General features: G+C 36.0%; 4 protein-coding genes across 4 annotated transcripts; 2 read left to right on the forward strand and 2 right to left on the reverse strand.

Moving 5' to 3' along the window:
• Positions 1 to 570: 570 nt before the first annotated feature.
• LOC126672919 (uncharacterized) lies at positions 571 to 3282 on the reverse strand. Its single transcript, XM_050366869.1, has one exon. It carries the CDS (start codon positions 3280 to 3282, stop codon positions 571 to 573), a length of 2712 nt encoding a protein of 903 aa, XP_050222826.1.
• A 5054-nt stretch (positions 3283 to 8336) lies between these two features.
• LOC126672920 (uncharacterized) lies at positions 8337 to 10676 on the reverse strand. The gene is made up of 4 exons (XM_050366870.1): positions 10241 to 10676; positions 9722 to 10123; positions 8877 to 9607; positions 8337 to 8726 (listed from the first exon to the last, which is right to left on the reverse strand). The coding sequence occupies exons 1-4, from the start codon at positions 10674 to 10676 to the stop codon at positions 8337 to 8339; spliced, it is 1959 nt and encodes a 652-aa protein (XP_050222827.1).
• Positions 10677 to 11136: 460 nt separating this feature from the next.
• On the forward strand, positions 11137 to 13053 carry LOC126671590 (cytochrome P450 71A9-like). The gene is made up of 2 exons (XM_050365373.2): positions 11137 to 12135; positions 12292 to 13053. Exons 1-2 carry the CDS (start codon positions 11212 to 11214, stop codon positions 12907 to 12909), a joined length of 1542 nt encoding a protein of 513 aa, XP_050221330.1. The 5' UTR covers positions 11137 to 11211; the 3' UTR covers positions 12910 to 13053.
• Positions 13054 to 15442: 2389 nt separating this feature from the next.
• Positions 15443 to 17824, forward strand: LOC126671650 (cytochrome P450 87A3-like). The gene is made up of 8 exons (XM_050365435.2): positions 15443 to 15738; positions 15835 to 16168; positions 16237 to 16386; positions 16470 to 16718; positions 16811 to 16900; positions 16981 to 17056; positions 17145 to 17251; positions 17345 to 17824. Exons 1-8 carry the CDS (start codon positions 15533 to 15535, stop codon positions 17570 to 17572), a joined length of 1440 nt encoding a protein of 479 aa, XP_050221392.1. The 5' UTR covers positions 15443 to 15532; the 3' UTR covers positions 17573 to 17824.
• The last annotated feature ends 4401 nt before the right edge of the window (positions 17825 to 22225 follow it).

The raw sequence follows: 22225 nt of genomic DNA on the forward strand, positions 1-22225 counted from the left end.
GAATTCTGTTAAGTTATGACTTAACTCGGTTTTAAGCAATAGCTTTGAATTCTGTTAAGTTATGACTTAACTCGGTTTTAAGCAATAGCTTTGAATTCTGTTAAGTTATGACTTAACTCGGTTTTAAGCAATAGCTTTGAATTCTGTTAAGTTATGACTTAACTCGGTTTTAAGCAATAGCTTTGAATTCTGTTAAGTTATGACTTAACTCGGTTTTAAGCAATAGCTTTGAATTTTGTTAAGTTATGACTTAACTCGGTTTTAAGCAATAGCTTTGAATTCTGTTAAGTTATGACTTAACTCGGTTTTATGCAATAGCTTTGAATTTTGTTAAGTTATGACTTAACTCGGTTTTAAGCAATAGCTTTGAATTCTGTTAAGTTATGACTTAACTCGGTTTTAAGCAATAGCTTTGAATTTTGTTAAGTTATGCTATGGTTTGACTCAGCTTTTTCTTTTCTTTTTTGTTTTTTATTAATAGGGGAAAAACTTGCATTTTGGGCCTACAGCCGACTTTGACCTAAATGCAAGTGAAAAAACCCCTGACAGACTCGATTAACTGAATGTTGTCTACTGGTAGAATCTTTTGAGAACTCTGGCATTCCAGGTTCTTGGTAGGTCTCTTCCGGACATGTAGGTTAAGTGATAGGCTCCACCTTTTCCCACTTTCTTTACTTGGTAAGGCCCTTCCCAATTAGCTCCGAGCTTGGAGATGCCTGCGTTTCCTTTTGCTATATCAGCTCGTCGTAGTACCAGGTCGCCTACTTCGAATGTCAAAGGTTTGACTCGTTTGTTATGATATGTTGCCATCCTTTGTTTGTATGCTTCGATGTGCATTAATGCTTGATCTCTTCTTTCTTCTAGCAGATCGAGGCAAATTTTGGTGTTTTCTTCGTTTTGTTGTTCATCGAAGTATTGTACTCTGATGGTGGGCATGCCGATTTCGACTGGTACCATTGCTTCGCACCCATAGGTCAAACTGTATGGTGTTCTTCCTGTCCCAGCTTTTGGGGTGGTTCTGTATGACCATAGTACATTGTGTAGCTCGTCGGCCCATCGACCTTTAGCTTCGTCGAGGCGTTTTTTCAGGCCATTAACAATGGTCCGATTGGTGACTTCTGTCATTCCGTTGCTTTGTGGGTGGGTGACCGAAGTGAACCTTAGGTCAATTCCTTTTTCCTTGCAGAACTCTCTGAAGTTTTTGTTGTCGAACTGCTTTCCATTGTCGGTTATGATGGTTTTTGGGATCCCAAAACGACAGACGATTTCTCTTCGGACGAAGCTTCGAACTCGCGCTTCTGTTATGGTGGACACAGCTTCGGCCTCTACCCATTTTGAGAAGTGGTCAACTGCTACTATCAGGAATTTTCGTTGTCCACTTGCCGTTGGAAAAGGCCCGACAATGTCTATTCCCCACATGCTGAATGGCCAAGGGCTTACTATTGGGTTTTGTTCCGCTGTTGGCTGATGGTGGACGTTTTGGTGGTACTGACATTTTTCGCATTTTTGTACCAGGTTTGCTGCGTCTTGTGCCAGTGTCGGCCAGTAGTAACCTTGTAAAACAGCTTTTCGGCAGAGAGCTAGATGCGAGATGTGACTCCCACATATACCTTCGTGTATCTCAGCCAATACATATTTCCCTTCTTCTACTGTGAGGCATCTGGACCAGGGGTGTGAGAAGGATTTTTTGTACAGAGTCCCGTCTCGGTATGAGAAGTGTGGTGCTTGGCGTTTTACTTTCTTTGCTGCTTTGTTATCTTCGGGCAGATTCCCATTCTCGATGTATGAAATGATGTGTTCCATCCACTGATCTAAAGGGTTTATGAGGAATGTGGCTTCAGGATTTTGGATACTGCTGAAGTTTTGAACTGAGCATGGTATGCTCGGCATTATCTCTCTGGATGCTCCTGCCTTTGCTAGTGTGTCTGCTTCGGTGTTTTCTTCCCTGGGGATTTGCTCCAACTCCCATTTCCCGCCTTCTTCGGTAATTTTTGTAAGTAGCTCTTTCACCCGGTCTACGTATTTTTTCATTTCTGGGTCCTTCACCTCGTATGTCCCGAGTACCTGATTAACCACTAGCTGAGAGTCACTCTGGATTTTGACATATTCAGTCTTCACTACTGTAGCCATCCTTAGCCCATTTATCAAAGCCTCATACTCTGCTGCATTGTTGGTTGCTGGGAAATTTAGGTGGATTGAGTGTTGCATTTTGATTTTGTGTGGTCCTCTTAGTATTATGCCTGCTCCGGCTCCGGTTATATTTGATGCCCCATCGACCTGTAGTGTCCAGCTGGTAAGACCCTTGTCTACTTCGGTGGGTTGGTCGTGTGTTGTTGTTTCGGCTACAAAGTCGGCTAAGATCTGGGCTTTCATTGCTGTTCGCGGCTCGTATTTGATGTCGTACGATCCTATCATGACTGACCAATTGATTAGCCGTCCTGATGTTTCCGGTCTTGCCAGTGCTTTTCGTAGGGGTTGGTTTGTTCGGACTACGACAGTGTGAGCTTGAAAGTATCTTTTTAGCTTTTCCACTGTTAGAACCAATGCGAGTGCAAACTTCTCAATTTTACTGTATCGGATCTCGGGACCTTTCAACACCTTGCTCGTGTAGTATACCGGCTTTTGCTCAGTCAATTCCTCCTTCACCAGTACCGATGCCACTGTTTCATTAGTGACACTTAAGTATAGGTATAGTACTTCTCCGGTTTCCGGCCTTCCGAGCAATGGTGGTGAACTCAGGAATTTCTTGAGTTCTTCGAAAGATTGTTGACATTCATCGGTCCACTCGAACTTTTTTGCATTTCTCAATGTTTTAAAGAATGGGAGACATCTTTTGGCCGAGTTGGACACGAATCGACCAAGGGCTGTGATTTTTCCATTTAGCTTCTGAACTTCTTTAGCTGATTTTGGCGCCTTCATATCTAGGATTGCTTTTGTTTTTTCTGGGTTTACCTCGATACCCTTCTGGGAGATGAGATATCCTAGGAATTTTCCTGCTGGGACTCCGAAGGCGCACTTGTCTGGATTTAGCTTGAGTTTGTATTTTTTTAGCTTTGTAAAGACTTCTTCCAAGTCTCTCGCATGATCTTCTACTTTTTTGGACTTGACGATGATGTCGTCTACGTAAACTTCCATATTGCGACCGATCTGGTCTTTGAACACGAAATTCATTAGACGCTGATAAGTTGCCCCTGCATTTTTTAGTCCGAATGGCATTTGTTTGTAGCAGTATGTGCCGTTGTCGGTAACAAAGCTTGTTTTTTCTTCATCGTCTTTGTGCATCGGGATTTGGTGGTATCCTTGGGCTGCGTCTATGAACGAGTACACTTCGTAGCCGCTGGTTGAGTCGACCAACTGGTCGATGTTTGGCAAGGGGTAGCTGTCTTTTGGGCATGCTCGGTTTAGATCTGTGAAATCTATGCACAGTCTCCACTTTCCGTTCGGCTTTTTTATGAGCACGACATTGGATAGCCACTCCGGATAGTATACTCTTCTGATGAAACCTGCCGCTAGCAGTTTGTCTACCTCGGCTCTGATGGCGATCTATCTGTCTATTGCGAAAGCTCTTTTCTTTTGTTTGACTGGTTTGTGTTTTGGGTCGACATTGAGTTTATGTGATATTATGGCCGGGTCGACTCCCTCTATTTCGCCTGGCGTATTGACAAATTCGACTTCGTTTCTGATCAGCATGTCGGTTATCTCCTGTTTTACTGGCTTAGGTAGTTCTGCGCCTAATTGGACCGATCTTGGTGTTATACCTGCCAGGCTAACTCTTTCTATCTTTCCGTGTGGTTCGAGCTTTCCTTCATCCGAGTCTGGTATCTCCATTGTTTCAATGGCTAGTGTCTCTGATACTGCTTCCATCGATACCAAGTAACACTGCTTGGCTATGTCCTGCCTTCCCCTGACTGTTACCACTCCTTCCTCGGTTGGTATCTTCATACACAAGTATTTAATGCATGTGACCGCTCCTGTGCTGTACAACATAGGTCGGCCGAGTATGATGTTGTAAGCAAGTGGCATGTCAACAACCATGAACAGTGTTTTAAATTTCTTAGTGATGCCGACCAGGCCTCCTTCTTTGGATCCGTTTTCTTTCCCCAGCTCTACCGTTAATTCTGCTACTCCTTCGGCTTGTACCGGTGTTCCCCCTAGGCCAACTAAGGGGGTTTTGACTGGTTTAAGATTCAGTATTGAGCAGCCGATTCCGAGGTATGCCTGTTTCGTGATTAGGTTAACTGAGCTTCCTTCGTCTACCAATTGTCTCATCACCCAAAAATTTTCTATCAAACCCGAGATTACCAGCGGGTCCTGGTGAGGAAAATCTATTCCTTCCCCGTCAGTTGGACCGAAGCTCACTTCTGGCATAGTTTTCGCCATTGATATGTTCATTACCATCTTCTGCCTTTTTCGTCTTCCTCGTTTATATTCTGGGTCCGTCATTCCGCCTGCTATTGTGTTGATTATTCCTGACACGTTTTGTCTTTTTGGTGGCGGTGCTTCCTCTCTTTTTCCATTGTTATCCCTTTGGTTTCTTCCTCCCGAGTTGTAATTTTTGCTCTGTGCTACAAAGTCTTTTAACCGACCGACTTGTACCAAACGGTCGATTTCTTTTTTCAAGCTTCCGCATTCGTCGGTAACATGGCCGTGACCGTCATGGAACTGACAATATTTTTTCCTGTCTCCTTCATATTGTAGTTTGGGTGGGTATCTCACTGGCTCATTGTTATTTTGTATCCACATCAAGATGTGTGATCTCGGGGTATTGAGTGGAATGAAAGCTTGGTCTTCTACTTTTACTGGTCGGTGTGGGTCTGCTCGCGGCGGACCGGCTTGTTGTTGGTTCCTTGGTCCGAATCTATCGTGCCTGGCACTTTGATCGAAGTTAGGCCTCGGTGTTCGGAACGATGTTGTAGTTTGTGCGGCTTTTCGCCGCTGTTCTTCGTCTAAATTTATGTAGTTCCAGGCTCGGTCCATCAGCTGGGAGTAAGTTTGTACCGGGTTTGTTATCAGGTTATCCCTGAAGGCCATCATTGTTGTGTTGTCTTTCATTGCGTCTATCACAGTATCATCATTCAAATTTCCCACTTCGACCGCTTCTGCGTTGAATCGGCCGATGTAACTCTGCAGACTTTCTCCTGGCTTCTGGTAGCAGAGTTTTAAGTCACTGGACTTTTTCTTTCGTTGTATGCTCGGTGCGAAATGTGTTCGGAAAGCTCTTGCCAGCTCGTCGAAGCTTCGGATGGAGCCTTCTTTTAGGCTTTGATACCAGATGGCAGCTGGTCCTTTTAGGGTAGTCGGGAAAAGTTTGCAGACAGCCGCTTCGGACAAACATTGTACCATCATGACCACTTGGAAACAACTCAAGTGCGTGATCGGGTCCCCTGTTCCATTGTAATCGTCTAACTGCGGTGTTTTGTAGTTTAAGGGGAAGGGTTCTTCTCGTATTTCTGCCGACAGAGGGTTTCCGATGTTCAGGAAGCTTGTGTTTCTCGGCTCTTTTCTTCTAAATTTCTCCATCTCGGTTCTGACCCTTTCGGTGATTTCCTGCTCCAGGTTCTTTTTCTTTGGGGAATCAGCACCCGAGCTGTGCACGCTCTCCTCGATCTCCACCCGTTTTAGTGTTTTTTTATGCCCCTCTGGAGTTTTATGTCCGGTCTGTGTTGGTTCTGGGTTTTGTTCTCGTGGATTTTTCTCGCGGTTTGCTTCCTCGGGTGTTTTTTGGCCTTGGTAGAATTCCTGTGGGTAAGGTGGTGCGGTTGGTATGTACGGCGGAGTGGTAGTGTTATCCTGGGTTGCAGTTGGGGCTGTTGGTCGAGTATGGACCTGTTGTACCTGTTGAAGGAAAGCTAGCTGCCGCGTATGAAATTCGATGTATTCTTGGATTTGTGCTGGCGTAGGATTTTGGACTTCTGGGGTGGTTTGCCCAGGTGTGGGGGTGGCGTTTGGGGTGAATGTGAGGTTGATGGGGGTTACGCCTGGTCGTAAGAAGGTTTGAGTGGTTTGGTGCGTAGGGGTGGAGTATGATGTTGGAGGAACGTTACTCGACGATGGCATTCCCCACGGATAATAAGTGGTAATCCCCGACACAGGGCTCGGGTGAACGCCCGCCATCGATGTAGTGACTGGGCAAAACGAGCTTTCGCCACCAGCTCTTCTCGGTGGAGCGTTGAGTCCCTCTCCCGTTCTACTGCTTTGCGTATTATTATCTCCGACTGCAGGATCATCTCCTTCTACTCTACTCATCCTATTAGTTTCCAAAAGGATAGAAAGGGGTAAGCTTTCTTATTTTCTTTCCCACAGACGGCGCCAAATGATAACTTGTAACCTTGAATCGTAGCTATCTCTGATGAACACTTCTAGGCCGTACCTACAAGGTACAAAACAACCGTGAGAAGGGTGCCGGAAGGGGATTCCGGCAAACCACTCCGACGGTCTAATTAGTAACAGCTTTAGTGAGAGAAAGAATAAGAAGTGAAAAGAGGCTAAGAGTTTTAGAGAGAGAAAGAGAATTAACCTTTTTACCTACTTTTTCCTAGCCTTTTATACTATGTGTGTTGTTCCTCTTTGTCTGACCGACAGACCTGATTTTGTTCTCTTTGTCTTGTGCAGATGTTGTCTAGAATGTCAGGGTACGTTCTGACAAGTTTGTCGTTGTGTCTGGTTGAGGGTAAACTCGGATGGCACCGAGGCGGTGTACATGGTGTTCGGTTCGGCCGAGATGGTACCTTTACGTGTGGCGTTCGGTGACCGAGATGGTATATATGGTGTTCAGTTCGGCCGATATGGTACTTTTACGTATGGCGTTCGGTGACCGAGATGGTATGTATGGTGCTCGGTATGACCGAGGTGGTAACTTTACATATCTTGTTCGGTGGCCGAGATGGTATATGGTGTTCTGGTTGATTTAGTTGGATTGGTTTCTTGTCGTGATCTGCCCGGTTTGTGTGCTATTTCGGGTTTGTTCCTTTGTGTTGTTATCAGATATCTTATTTTACTATCTGAGGAAGAAAGGCGAATATAACAGTAGCATACAAATGAAGTTCACAACAACCGACAATTATTTCGATCAAACTTTTCAATCTTTTGTGAGGCTTTTCATGGATACCGGAGACCGAGACCTGATTTATGAAGATCATCCAATTTCTCAGTATATACGTGGCAAACGTATGCTTGCGAATACTCCATGGGTTGAGTGTGAATTTGTGCTGATCCCTTTCCATGTGTCTTCAAATAATCATTGGGCCCTTGCATTACTGGATTTTAAGCTCAGGACGATCACAATCTATATAATTCCATGCGTTCAACTTTGAGTGCTTCGTCAACTAGACTGATTGGGATGAATTATGCCTCTTATCTTTCTTTATTTCTTTCCAAGTTTGATGTATTCAAAGATAATCCCTTTTATGATTTGCATTCACCGTTCTATACAAGTCAAGGATTAGAAGATTCTTTTCAGTTGATTGTTAAATATGACCTGCCAGAACAACAGTTCAAGTAAGTATAGTTTTTGTAATCTTATTTATTTTACATATATGTTGTATCTGACATGTATTTTATGTTTTTTTATGCAGTGATTGTGGAGTTTTTGCATTCTCTTTTGCTGAATATATTGTGCATGGGAGAGAGCAGGAGCTTACAAAAGAATTTGATGTGAATTCCCATCGAAAGCGTTTCTCTTTTGGTCTTTATAAGTATGGAAAATGGAAGAATATGTTTAATGTTGTCAGTGAATCAAGAGTTATCAGGACAAGGACCAGATGGAAGGGAATGTGAAAGCAAAAAGATACAAGATTCGAGCTGGAAAACTGAAACTGTAGTTGTTATTTTGAATGAACAATGTTTTTTTATGCTTTTTGTGTGTTTATTTTTTTAGGTTTGTTTGAACACTGTTTTTTGTTTGAATTAATGAAGTAAACAATGTTTTTTGTTTGAATTAATGAAGTAATCTTTTACTTTAATTATTCCTTTTTATTCACACTTGCATTTTTTTTAAGTTGAATGTATCATTTATGTATCTTACAGGTATAATATATGTATCTGAATTTAACATGCTACCAGATATACATATGTAATTGTTTTTGTGATGCTGTATGTAATATTTTGTGTATTATGTATGTATCAAACCTGTATAATATATGTATCTGACATTTAATATAATATCAGATATGTATGTTCTACGCAATTAGAAATTGACATACATCACTCTTTAATGTATCAGAATTGTATATAATACTTGGAAGTTTAAAATAGAATAAAAAACACTGAAAGAAATGAATAATCTAGGTATCTTTTGGCCTGTTTCGGCATGTCTTTCTATTATGTCCAGCGTGTCCTCATTTTTCACATTGCCCTTGATTCGGATCGTTTTTCGGATTTTCCCACTTTGACTGGTACCTACCCTTTTTAGGCCTTCCAGTTCGTGTTCTATGTTGGGGTGGTTTGACAATCATGTTCTTGATATGTTCTGGAATAATCCATTCTTCTTCTTTCTCCAATGGATATACAGTTTCAGAATATGTCGCTAACATAGCTGCATTTGTATAGTATCTTGAGCAGTACGCATAAGGTTCAATCTTCTTGTCGGCTAGAAATGTTATGGCATGTTTACAAGGAATTTCATCGATATCAAACTTTTTGCATGTACATGTTCTCTCGACTATGTTGACTGTGTACTTTTTACCATTCTCGAGAACTGTTATGATATCATCTGAAGATGGTTTCACCTAGTATAATAAAAACAATAGCAAGATACCGTTTATATACATATTTGATACATTGAAAAAGACAGAAATTTATGAACTTCACAGAAAAGCAGATATATAATATATACAACATAAAATAGTGTTGTACTTTCTAATATGAGTTTTACATACCTGTAGTTTCAGTGAATTAATGTAATTTTGCAGAAGTAAATCTTCATGGATGATTGAAAGTGTTGTGACTGTATCGACAGCGATTTTTCTGTGTTTGTATGAGTACTCTTGTTGGAGGTCATGTAGGTGCATAAATAAGGCTGTGATCGGGAGTTCTCTTACATGTAGTATTGCTGCGTTTAATGATTCAGCTAAATTAGATGTCATAGTTTTATACCTGTTTTTGAGAGAATGTACCCTTGACCACCTTTCATATTTGATTTGCTGAAGAAATGGTCTTACTCGAGCATTTAAGCTGTCCAACACTTTCATGTGGTAGTCAAATTCAACCTCGGTGTATGCTCTTGTTGCTGCAAAGAAAGGTTCTTTAAGTTTCTTGGCATTTCTCTTGAAATTTGTCTTGAGGTTATTGAGAAGGTGAAACGTGCATACGCCATGAGTAGCTTCAGGATAAATCCTTTTAATAGCTGACTCTATGCTGAGATGTCTATCTGATACAATGCAGATACCTTCTCTTGTTTGAAAGGCCTGTTTTATTTTAGTGAAGAAATAATGCCATGAGTCATCATTTTCTGAATCCACAACAGAAAATGCTAGAGGAAACAGCTTTCCAGCTGCATCTTGAGCTGTTGCAACAAGAAGTGTGCCACCAAATGTTGCCTTCAAGAATGTAGCATCAACTACAATTACTGGTTTGCAATACTGCCATCCTGTAATTGAAGCTTTTAATGCTGTAAATACATACAAAAATGTGTTGTCATCTCTCAATTGTATGTCTATGCTAAATCTCGGGTTTCTAGTTCCAAGCATATATAAAAAGGTAGGCAGCGATTTGTAAGATTCACAAGGCTTTCCTCTTAACATTTCAAATGCCAATTCTCTTGATCTCCAAGCCATCATATAACTGATCTTGACTCCATGTAAAATCTGCATATCATTCCTTATATCTACTAGTGTGTATGTTGCTTTGACATTGAGATACTTCATTTTGATGGATGCCGCTATGTGTGATGCTGATGCTTGTTTTTGATTGCTGAATCTGGTCTCTATCGGGCATGTGTGGTTCATGTCTTGTTTATGAATGATGAACTGTTTTGTATGCACATTAATTGACGCTTTCAGATACCATTGACATGTATCATCGATACATTTTACAAAAATGTTCTTTTGGCATGATTTAACTGTCTTTTGTTGGTAGTGATTATTGATTGCATGAAGTCGTAAGCATGCTTGAAGAGTAGCTTTATCTTTGAAAGATTTTCCAACTGTCAGATCTATATCTTATAGTGGATCTGATACTGATTCTTGATTTTGATCATCGTTACAGTCTATTGTATCAATTGCAAGAAGTTTTGTATACTGACCTATTTCGTCGAATGTATCAGACATGTATCTATCGTGTATCGATATGGTATCTTGGTCTCTGTTTGATTCTGAAATAGCTGTTGAAATACTTGCTGATGCATCTGGAAGAATTGTCTGTATCTGGCTAGTATCACTGATAACTACTATGCAGAGAGGATACATAGTGAAGTCGATTTCCTTTTTCTTGATTTCTAAGTAAAATCTGAAGCTTGAATCATCACTGATTTTGAGTGGTAGATACTGAATCTTTACTTGATATTTTATCTCAATATTCTGTTTTTCTAAATTTACTTGTATTTCTTGTGCTATTATATGTAAAATATCCAAATATGTAGAATTTTGAGGAATCATGACACCAATAACTTCAAAATCTGCATATTGATTTGCTTCAATCCAATTGCCTTTGTATTGTATCATCACTGGAATAGATTCCATGATGATATAATATTTGAGATAAAAGATGTAGAGCAATATTTTCTGGTAATTAGATTGGGGAAGAAGACGATGCTATTTTTTAGGAAGATGACGATGATATATTTTGTGTATTTGTGATGTGTTTTTGATTTGATATCTTTTAAAAAGGAAAAAATCAAGTGTTATTTGAAGCAGCTAGGAAAGAAATCCGTGTTTTAAGAGAATGCAACAATAAATAAGACGCGGATTCCGTGGTAATTATGTGATTTTCTCTTATTTTAACGGTAGTGTGAAATAAAGTTAATTAGTACTTTTTTTTTGTCAAAGAGTTAATTATTTTTATTAGTATTATTATCATTATTTTAATGATAGTGTGAATTACGATTGGCTAATGCATACCTGCCATCACCAGCTCACAGCCCGCACGTCAATGCTAATTTGCATCTCCGTGCCAAATTTTAAATAAAGTTTTCGAATACAGACAATTAAGAGTTCTTCAATGTTAACAATATACATATTGATCTCTTGAAATACAAATAATTAAGAGGTCTTGAAAATGGGTGTATCATTTCTTGTTTCTTCATTATCCCAGATCGATCAGTCCATGGTCATTATCATCATAATCCCATTTGTTTTTCTTGCAAGTTCATTGTTTTTCTACTTCATCAGCAACCCTTTGGTACGAGCAAAGAAGCTCCCACCAGGTCCCAAAAGGCTTCCAATCATTGGAAACTTGTACCAGCTACCGAATCCAATCCATAAATCACTTCACCACTTAGCAGAAAAACATGGACCTCTTATGTACCTCCAGCTTGGTTCAGTACCTACTGTAATAATTTCCTCCGCCGACATGGTCAGAGATATCTTTAGAACACATGATACTGTCTTTTCCGGCAGACCCGCTTCATACGCCGCCAAGAAATTGTGTTACAATTGTTCCGACATTGCTTTTGCTCCATACGGTCAACAGTGGAAGGAGATGAGGAAAATTGCGAGTTCAGAACTGTTAAGTACAAACAGAGTGCAATCTTTTAAGACAGTCCGAGAAGAAGAAGTGAGTCGTATGATTGATTCTATAACTAACTCGTCTGGTCCGATTAATCTGAGCGAATTAATTCTTTTGGTATCGAATAGAGTGGTATGTCGCGCCGCTTTTGGAAGGAATTATGAATCTGGAATTAGTGGAGGACGAGGACTGGATTATCTGCTTGGTGAAGCGCAGGAAATTCTTGGAGGATTTTGCATAGCGGATTTTTTTCCACGGATGGAATGGGTTTGTAAGTTCAATGGCTTAGAAGCTCGAGCGGAGAAGACTTTCGGACAACTAGACAAATTCTATGATAAAATACTAGAGGAGCATCTTGATCCGGACAGACCTGAACCTGAACATGAAGATCTTGTTGATGTACTGCTGCGACTGCAGAGAGATGATAGTCGAAACACTTCACTCAGCAACGATTCCATCAAGGGCGTTCTCAATGTAAAACTCTCATCGTCTCTAATCTTAAAATAAAAAAACTTAAAATGCTGCATATCAATTTAGAAATGTCTAGCTATGAGTCAAAATAATGGACGTATAAATTATTTTGCCTTGATTTTTCTATATTTTGTCCTTAATAAAACTAATTAATGTCAGGACATGTTTATTGCCGGAACGGACACATCGGCAGCAACTATAGTTTGGACTATGACAGAGCTAATCAGAAATCCCCAGGTAATGAAAAAAGTGCAAGAAGAAGTGAGAGAACTACTTAAATCCAAAACCAAGGTTGAAGAAAGCGATATTCCAGGACTTGGTTACCTAAAAGCAGTACTAAAAGAATCATTCAGAATCCACCCACCAACTCCATTGATGGTTCCACGAGAAACTATACAAGATTGCAGAGTCGGAGACTATGACATTCCAGCTAAAACAAGGGTGTTTATAAATGGATCGTCGATATTCATGGACCCTAAAAACTGGGAAAATCCAAGTGAATTTCGACCTGAGCGATTTCTGAATAATTCGGTTGATTTTAGCGGACAGCATTTTGAGTTAACAGCGTTTGGAGTGGGACGACGAGGATGTCCTGGAATGAATTTTGCTGTGATAGTGGTGGAGCTAGCTCTGGCTAATCTGCTGTATCACTTCGACTGGGGATTGCCTGATGGAGTTGCAGTAGATGATATTGACATGGAGGAAGCATTTGGCATTACTATGCATAAAAAATCTCATTTATACCTAGTGGCTACTCCTGCGAATAATGATGTCTAGCCTGTTTAATTAATGCCATCTTCATTAATGGATGATTTTAAGTCAATTATGAATTATGATTCATAATCTTCTGAGGTAAATTTAGTTCATTTAAATGTTTCTTCTATTGTGGAGGTTGGAATGGATCAGTTTCTTTTTCTTTAATTCGTACTCTGCATATAAGCCAATTTTAATATTTTTTTTAAAATGAATTTATCGCTTTAACAAGTTTTCTTTTGATTGATCATTAATTGAAGTAGTGACTCCTGACATAATACTTGTACTTAAATAAATCCTTCTATGTGTAACAACTAATGGGCATTGTTTGGATCGAAGAAGTTCAGTTGATCAAAATTTATAAATTTTATACAATTTATGAATTTTAACAAAATTCACATTTTGTACGATAATAAGTGACAGAAATATATGGATTTTAGATATTTATTGTCCTTCAATTAGTGTAACAATCTCATTCAATGTATATTCAAAGATTATTTGGGCAGCGTCGTTTCATTTTCTCATGGAAGCGTCGGCTGCGGGTGGGTGAAGAAGAACATGTCCGGGAGTTGTTAGTGCAGCTGCAGAACTGCCTTTCTGCTTGTTCCAGGTCTAATTAATATAGCCGTCTGGTTCGGCAAGAATGAGTTCGGACCTGCTGCAATGGTGCAGCTGCTTACCCCTATGAGCAGAGCTGAGAATTTGGAGCTTATCGACAGGTTTTGAAGACGAAAAATTCCTCCTAGTATCTTCTTCTTTATGTGGCTTTTGGTTAGAGATAGAATTTCTTCAAATGCTTTGTTGATTAGAAGGGAAGTTTTGAGTAATGACCAATTTTCTTCTTGTTTGATTTGCATCGAGGAGAAAACTAACATTCACATATTTCTTCATCGTCATTTTGCTACTCAAGCTTAGAATTCGATTCTTTGGCGATATCAACTTCCATGGGCAGCCCTTCCATCTACGCTATGTTTTCTTTGATTATTGGTGCTCTTTACCGGTTAAAAGATATCGTCGTTTATGGATAACTATTTGATTCTATGTAATTTGGAAACTTCGAAAAGCGAAAAATAGTAGAATTTTCAAGCATGAGTATATAATTCAGAGTGTGGTTTACAATGTTTTTTGCAAAGGCGGTGACATACTACAAAGACTTGAACTCAGGTTTTTATTACTCGGGCAATGATGTTTTCCATATGCATTTCTTTTGTCATTTTTTATAATCATTTTACTATTTTCTGAAAAGGTTTTTTTGTCTTCCATTTCTTCATGGTTGAGCTAATATATTGATCATTTATCAAAAAAAAAAAAAATAATGAAAAATGACAAGTGGCGTTTTGCTGACATGCACCATGACACATGTCACTTCCATCGGTGTCTAAATTAACAAAATTTTACCTAAAAATATGTTCATGTTGCTTTTAAAAAGAAATAAAAGGCTATGCCTTGAATTGACATGTTTTAAAGGTGGTATTATTTTTGAGATTTCGTGTAAAGATGGTAATTTTATATGTGCTTAACTCAATTGTTTATTTTCATTTTTTTATTCGCTAGACAAACCGAAACATCTTAATTGGAAGCATTAGATAGCTTTCTCCGTGTGTACGATATCCGGACTTCACAGTCCTATATTACGAGTGACACTGTACACTTGCATTATTTTGCCAACAATTATGAAATGGAAAAGTCATTTTTTAAAATTATTTTGAAAAAAGACTAGATAAATAAAAAGATAAAAATACAAGGGCTTCAAATTGAGTTGGTTTTTTAATATTTTTCTTTAAAATTACCATAAATGATAATCATTTTAATTTATTGTTTAATTTTAAAAAATTAATAAAAATATAATTAGAAATATAATTCCACAATATTATGTCACAAATAGATTTAAATATATATTGAAAATAAATTATTTTCTTCATCTTATAATTATATTTACTTTTTTTTTTATTTTAAAGGGTTAATCCAAATAAAATATCAAACATTTGCCGATTTTATCAGCCATGGTCGAACTTTTCAAAATCGGCTAGTTTAACTTATTTTGGGATATTTGAAACTTTTTCTAGCCATTCGTTAATCAAACCAAAAAATTAAGTCCATTTTTGGTAACATTCATCCCGAAATTTTAGGTTTGATTCACGAATGGGTAAAAAAAAATCTAAAATATACTAAACTAACTGATTTAAAGATTTGACTATATAACTGACAAAACCCGCAAGTATTTATAATTTTATTGAGATTAATCCTATTTAGAATAGTGAACATTTTCTGTTTCTAGGCTATATAATTAATTTATTCATGAACGTACTTATTTGCATTGTTATTATAAAGTAAAGATCCTTCAAGTGTACGTAAATATTCTTGCCAATTAGAATGGGACAAAACCAATATAATTTGTATTCTTTAAATTAATTATAATTCAACTTGATGAACTGAGGGGATAATTTATTTTTAAAGGATAGTTGGTATATTTTATTAAAATTTATTTGAATACTAGAAGATTTAAATATCCTTTCAGATTTAAGAAATCCCTAACACATTTAATAATAATAACATTAGAACCACTTGATTCAATTCCTGTGTATAAATAAATTGCACAATTCTCATTATTCATAACCCACCACCATTTCCATTGTGTTTAATTAAGATGTGGCTCATGAGTATCTTTGTATTTGCATTTGCAGTAACAGTATCATACGTTGCTCATTGGATTTTCAGGTGGCGGAATCCCCCTTGTAATGGAAGACTTCCTCCTGGTTCCATGGGGCTGCCGCTCATCGGAGAAACTATTCAGTTCTTTATTCCTAGCAAGTCGCTGGACATGCCTCATTTTGTGAAGAGCAGAATCAAAAAGTAAGCTTATACAAAAGTTATATTTTAAATTTCATTGGTTCGGACTGAAATTCGACTCGAGATCTTATGGTGATGTGTATTTTTGTATGATTGCAGATACGGATCAATATTTAAAACAAGCTTGGCGGGACGACCAGTAGTCGTATCATCAGACGATGATTTCAATCATTTTATTCTCCAACAAGAAGGGAAGTTGGTAGAATTATGGTATATGGATACTTTGTCTGAGCTTGTCGGACAAAATGGTTCTTTTAAAGACGGTATTAGTTTCGGACATATCTATAAGACTTTCAAGAGATTGATTACTGAGCATTTCGGTCCTGAAAGACTTAAAGAACACATTCTTCCTCAATTGGAAGACGTGGTGGACGATTACTTGCAAGCGTGGTCGAAGCAGGACTCTATTGACTTAAAACATTCTTGTTGCAGTGTACGTAGGATATAACTTAAGTTATTTTGACGATATAGATCAAATTACAGTAACTCTGTTGTTTTCAGGTGATATTGGATTTTACTGCAAAGTTGTTATTTAGCTACGATACGGACAAAAGTGGAGACAATCTAAGCAGAACATTTGCAAGCTTTGCAGAAGGGTTACTTTCTTTTCCTGTAAACATTCCAGGAACAGCCTTTCACAAGTGTATGGAGGTAACTTCAGAATTTCAGTAGAAATTAATGTCGAAATTTAATTTTTGATTAACTCCGAGCCGATTTGTTGATTTTATTTTCAGAATAAGAACAATATAGTGAAGATAATAAAGGAATCACTGGAGAAGCGAAGAGCTTTTCCTGAAACAAGTAAACGGGATTTACTTGATAGTCTGATACAACAAATGGAAGCTGATAACTTATTTACGGTTGATCTTGTTAGTTATCTTATCTTTGTACTTCTACTTGCTACGTCTGAGACAGTTCCGACAACATTAACTTTGGCCATTAGACTATTGTCTGAACATCCTCTAGTCATGCAAGAATTACTGGTATAACTTGAAACTCAGTAATTTCATCTTAAATGTCTTTAATTCATAATTTTTCTTTTAAGTATTTATTCCGGAATCAAAAATCCTACCAGAAAGAGCACGAAGAGATCATCCGAAACAGAGAAGATAAAGAAACCGGTGTGACATGGAAGGAATATAAATCCATGACTTTTACAATGAATGTAAGCCAACTTCAGCTAATAAGTATTACTTGCCACTTTTCGGGTTTTCTTTGCTGATTTGATCGTAATGACAAATGCAGGTTATTAATGAAGCACTTCGGATGAGTGGTTCGGTAGCAATGTTAAGAAGAACATTGGCCGATATTTATATAAACGGTAATCATGTTTTTATTTTCTATAAATTTTCAAAATTTCAGATTTTCTTATTACCTCAGGATCTGATGAAATAATTGTAAATTTAAAGGATATACGATTCCAAAAGGCTGGACAATCATGATAGTTCCTGCTTCTAGTCACTTGAACCCAAATAATTATAAAGATCCCACTGCTTTCAATCCATGGCGATGGAAGGTATTATATTAACTTCGAGTTTAATTAAATTAAAATTAATTCGACAACAATGAGGCTAATCAGGAATTTAATTAATCCTTAATTGACAAGCAGGATTTGGGATCAGATGAACTGTCCAAAACTTTTATCCCATTCGGTCGGGGAATGAGACCATGCAGCGGAGCAGATTTCACCAAAGTGTTTCTTGCAGTGTTTCTCCATGTTTTCGTGACCAAATACAAATACAGCACTGTGAAGACGGGAGACATTGCTAGAACTCCGATATTAAAATTTGGTAATGGACATTTCATTAAGCTATCAGAGAAGCAAGAAGTGAAATGATGAGGCTATAAAATCAAGAAAGAAAGTGAATTATGCATTGAAGGGTACAAGAAATTAATGGGTGATTTGAGTGTCATATGAAATAATTATGTCAGTGTCATTTGAGATAATTAAAGGTTATGTTTCATAAATAAATAGTTATTCCATGTTGTAAGGACAAGCAACCTTTTTTTTTGTATTTTGTAAGCAATACAACTGTGCATGCATGTGTAAGTTGGAAAATATAAAAGAAAAATCTTATTTTTCTTCTAATGTTCACCTATGAAAATCTCTCTATGTCTAGTTAAGGTTTCCAATCGAAATCATTTTCTTTCTATTCCTTTATGGATTCTTTTGAGTTTGGTTCAGGCATTGCATCGAATAGTTTTTGAGCTAGTTAGGTGTAAAAGACGGAAGTACTTGATCACAAATTACAAATTTAATCAAGTAATTATTAAAAACTTTTAATTTTTTTGCTTTATAAATGAAAAATTGATACTTTTTTAAATTTTATTACCATTTAATTTCAGTTTTAAAAATTTAAAATAACTTTAACTCAATCCTACCCAACTCGAGGTCTAACCAAAGCTTAATATATAATTTAACCTAATTATACCACCTTATTAAGTAACACTTCTAAATTGTAATTTTTTTTCCAATCGCATATTTAAATTTTATTTTTTTGCTAATTTAACTTTTTAAAAGGTTAAATTATATTTTAAGCCATAAGAAAACACATATAGTTAATAGGTGTCCTAGAATAAAATAGAGCAACTTAGAGGGTTAGAAGTGAAGTAACTAAATACATAGTTTGACCCCTGAACTTGTACCCTTTTACCCATCTAACCTCTAAACTTAACGTCTCACCTATCGAACCTCTGAACTTGTTAAATAATCCGATTTGACCCCTGAACTTGATAAAAACGTAAACATTGAACCCCTCCGTACACAATTTCTTCTAGAATGTTTCAAGTGACAGGTGGCACGGAGGGGTTCAATATTTACGTATTTATCAAGTTTAGGGGTTAAATCGGATTATTTAACAAGTTCAGAGGTTCGATAGGTGAGACGTTAAGTTTAGAGGTTAGATGGGTAAAAGGGTACAAGTTCAGGGGTCAAACTATGTATTAAGCCTTAAATATAGTGGTTTTGATTGTTTAAATCATGAACCCACTATGATTCATTTTAGAATTTTAAAACATATTTAAGAATATTTTAATAATTTAACTATGATTAATTATTTTTTAAACTTTAATGAAAGTATTATTTAATCTACTTCTCATGGGTATTATAGGATGTGTCTCTAAATTACGTACATAAAAGAGACATTTACTAACTTGCAGCCCTAACAATTAGATATTGAATTCTTTAAAAACAGAGTTGGATCGTTGACATATAGAGAGTGAAGGGTTGCTTCCAATAGTTTCTTTTATTATTTACTTTGGTATTTTAAAAAGCAACTCAACTAATCAGCACAATTTAAAATAAAAAGAGCCTATTTTTAGGTCCTTAAACTATACCTATTTTATTCATTCGGTTCTTAAACTATTTTTTATCTTTTTCTGGTCCTTCACCTTAGCGAAAAATCATTTTCAAATCCCTGAATAATAAAAATGATGTTGTTTCGTTATTTTTGGAAATGCAATTTGTTACCTAATGGCGTCGTTTTTGTCAATTAAGGACTCGAAAATAATTTTTCACTAAATTGAAAGAACAGATAAGGACAAAAAATAATTTACGGACCGGATTAACAAACCAGGTATAGTTTAAGCATCTGAAAATGGACTATTCCTTTAAAATAGATAATTAATTAGAGCTATCGGGTTTGAGTCTTATTATTTACATATTAGAAATAAAATTATGTCACTGCTTGGCAATTGGCATACTTTATTAATGGAGTTACTTACAATTCTGGTTTATTGTGTATATAATATAATCACTAGAACTCTCGGTCTCTTCAGGGTCACTTAATTCTATCCTATCCTTGTGTTTGAATTTCTTATTTTAATTAGTGAAAATATGGATTATTATGGGTGTTTTTGCTCTAGGAATTCTGGTATATGTTGCTCATCGGATTTTCAGGTGGCAGGATCATCCTTGTAATGGCAGGCTTCCTCCCGGTTCGATGGTTTTGCCACTCCTTGGAGTTCTGGAGAGACAATTCAGTTCTTTATTCACAATAAAAATATGTATATATATTCCGGCAACATAATTACACACACATATATTCATTATTAAATAAATCGAAATTTTAATTATTATAGTAATGTCCCAATGTGAAATTTTCATCACATTTGTTATTCAACAAATTAAAACCTTCTTGTTGCAAGGTACAAAATGTTATAACATTAATACCGATTATTGAATTTTTAGTAACAATTACTGTGACTGGTTCGTAATCGGATTGGTATGCACGGCGGAATCGAAACCATTTGCTAAGTATTTAATTATGAATTTGATCAACAAATAGCAATATAGTAAAATAAATATATAATACAAGATATTTATGTGATTTGGCATTAAAGCCTACATACACGAGCGAAAAAATCGAGCCATCTATTAATCATCAAAAGGAATATAAAATCGGTGGAGAATCGCCAAATAGAGAATATCTCTAATAAACATGCCCTTAGAAAAAAAACACATAAAGTGTTTAATTTTTTACAAAAAGTAACCCAAAAAAGTTATTAACTTATATTTTTCATGTCACACACACACGCCTTTTCCTCTTATTTATATCAATATTTAATAAAATTTTGTATATTCTAAAAGATGAATGAGGTAGTATATTTATAGAAAACAAATAATTTATATTGTATTAGGAGTATTAATGCTAATTGAATTATACTTCCTAATTATCAAAAATAATAAAGTTATTCTTCTGCCAAATGCTAATAAATTCCTAATACAAATAGGGATTCTAAGCATATTCCAACAATATCCATCTTAACTTGAACTCTTCAATAAACTGTGATTATCGTTTTGCCCCACTTTTTCCATTTTAAGTTCAAACTGAACTTGTTTTCAAAGAGGTATTTGAAGAGAACCATACAAATTTCAAAAACATCTTGAACTTATTGAAACTAAAATGACTTGAAGATTTACTATTTTCAAATGTATCAATCAAAATTTCACAAAACTTTGAATTTTATTGGTCTTAAACCTGATATCATAAACAAACGTCAGTAGCCTATAATGATTAAATCAAAAAACAAATATAGATGTATTCTATACGCCTGATATCGATAGCGAAATCAATCAATGTATAATGTTCATGTTATATGTATCACTCTTATATTAGTTGCTAATTTGACTTTATAAATAGGATGAGTCTTAATTCAAGTTATTACTTGAACCAAATTGACGTAGTATGTTGTAAATGAAGAAAATTTTATTATTAAATCAGTACCGAGAACAACTTTTCTTGATGAAAAATAATGTTCTTCGTCTCTTTCGTTTGAGGAGCAGATCTGCTCCCAAACAAGGAGCACAACGATATGTTCCTCGTTTGGGAGTAGATCTGCTCTCAAACAAGGAGTAGATCTGCTCTTCCTCTTGTGAGGAGCAGTGCAGCCGAGTGCAGGTGCGAGTTACAGTTTTTAGTTTACTTAATTTTTAATAAAAATAAATAAATTATATATTTAATTAAATATTTATATAAAATATTTATATAAAATTTATTTGAATTTTTTAAGTTGAATGATTTGTTTGAATTTGTACAAGAAAAAAACAATGATACGATCCTTGAATTAAATTGATTTGAATATTTTCATCTTTACAGTAATAAAATCGTCTAATCTTTTTAATTTAAGATGCTATTGAAACGTAAAAATTCAAAATAGGGTAAAATTGACGGTTTTACAAGGTGGGAGTGCTATTGAAAAAACAATATTGAAAAGTGGATAGTTTTTGAGCTCATTAGCCTAAATAAAATTAATGTTGGATTTCTTAATTATATTTTAATAATTGACGTAGAGAGGGTCATAGTGTTATTGTTTTTCCTTATAAGGCTGTAAAAAAATGCATTCATTCATTTTATCTTACAATGGACTAATTTTTTTTGATTTGATCACGAATGACTAGAAATAGTTTTAAATATCTCAAAATGGATAAATTAGCCGATTTTGAAAGATTTGGTATAACAAACAAAACCTGTAAAAGTTTGATACTTTATTGGGATTAACCCTATTTTTAATCATGCTTAATTCTTCAAATTTGATGAGAAAATACATATAAAACATATAAAAAGAGAAATAAAAATAAAGTTATAGATTTAAATTAAACTTTTGAATTCATAAAAAGCACCCAAACTAATAATAATGCGAACCTGTAGCAACACATAATAAAAATATAAATTAACAATAAACATGCATTAATCATAATATCATATTATTATGTTGATTAAAAAAATATCGTATCATTGTTATTTTGCCAATTTATCTATTTACATTTAAATTTTAAAAATATAATAATATCATTAATTCTTTAAATTTGGATCATTTCGGTCCCATGAAAAGTATTGTAGTTAATTGATTAAAAAGTTTCAAGGTGGAATAATTTAATTCTGAATTATAAATTGAAGGACCGGGTTGACCTTTTACTCTGCTTTTCTCTCAAATCTTCAATAAAGAAACTTCCAAGAACCACCCATAGAATTTGGCAAAAAAAAAAAAA

The sequence above is a fragment of the Mercurialis annua genome, linkage group LG3 (assembly GCF_937616625.2).
Source record: "Mercurialis annua linkage group LG3, ddMerAnnu1.2, whole genome shotgun sequence".
NCBI classification, from domain to species: domain Eukaryota; kingdom Viridiplantae; phylum Streptophyta; class Magnoliopsida; order Malpighiales; family Euphorbiaceae; genus Mercurialis; species Mercurialis annua.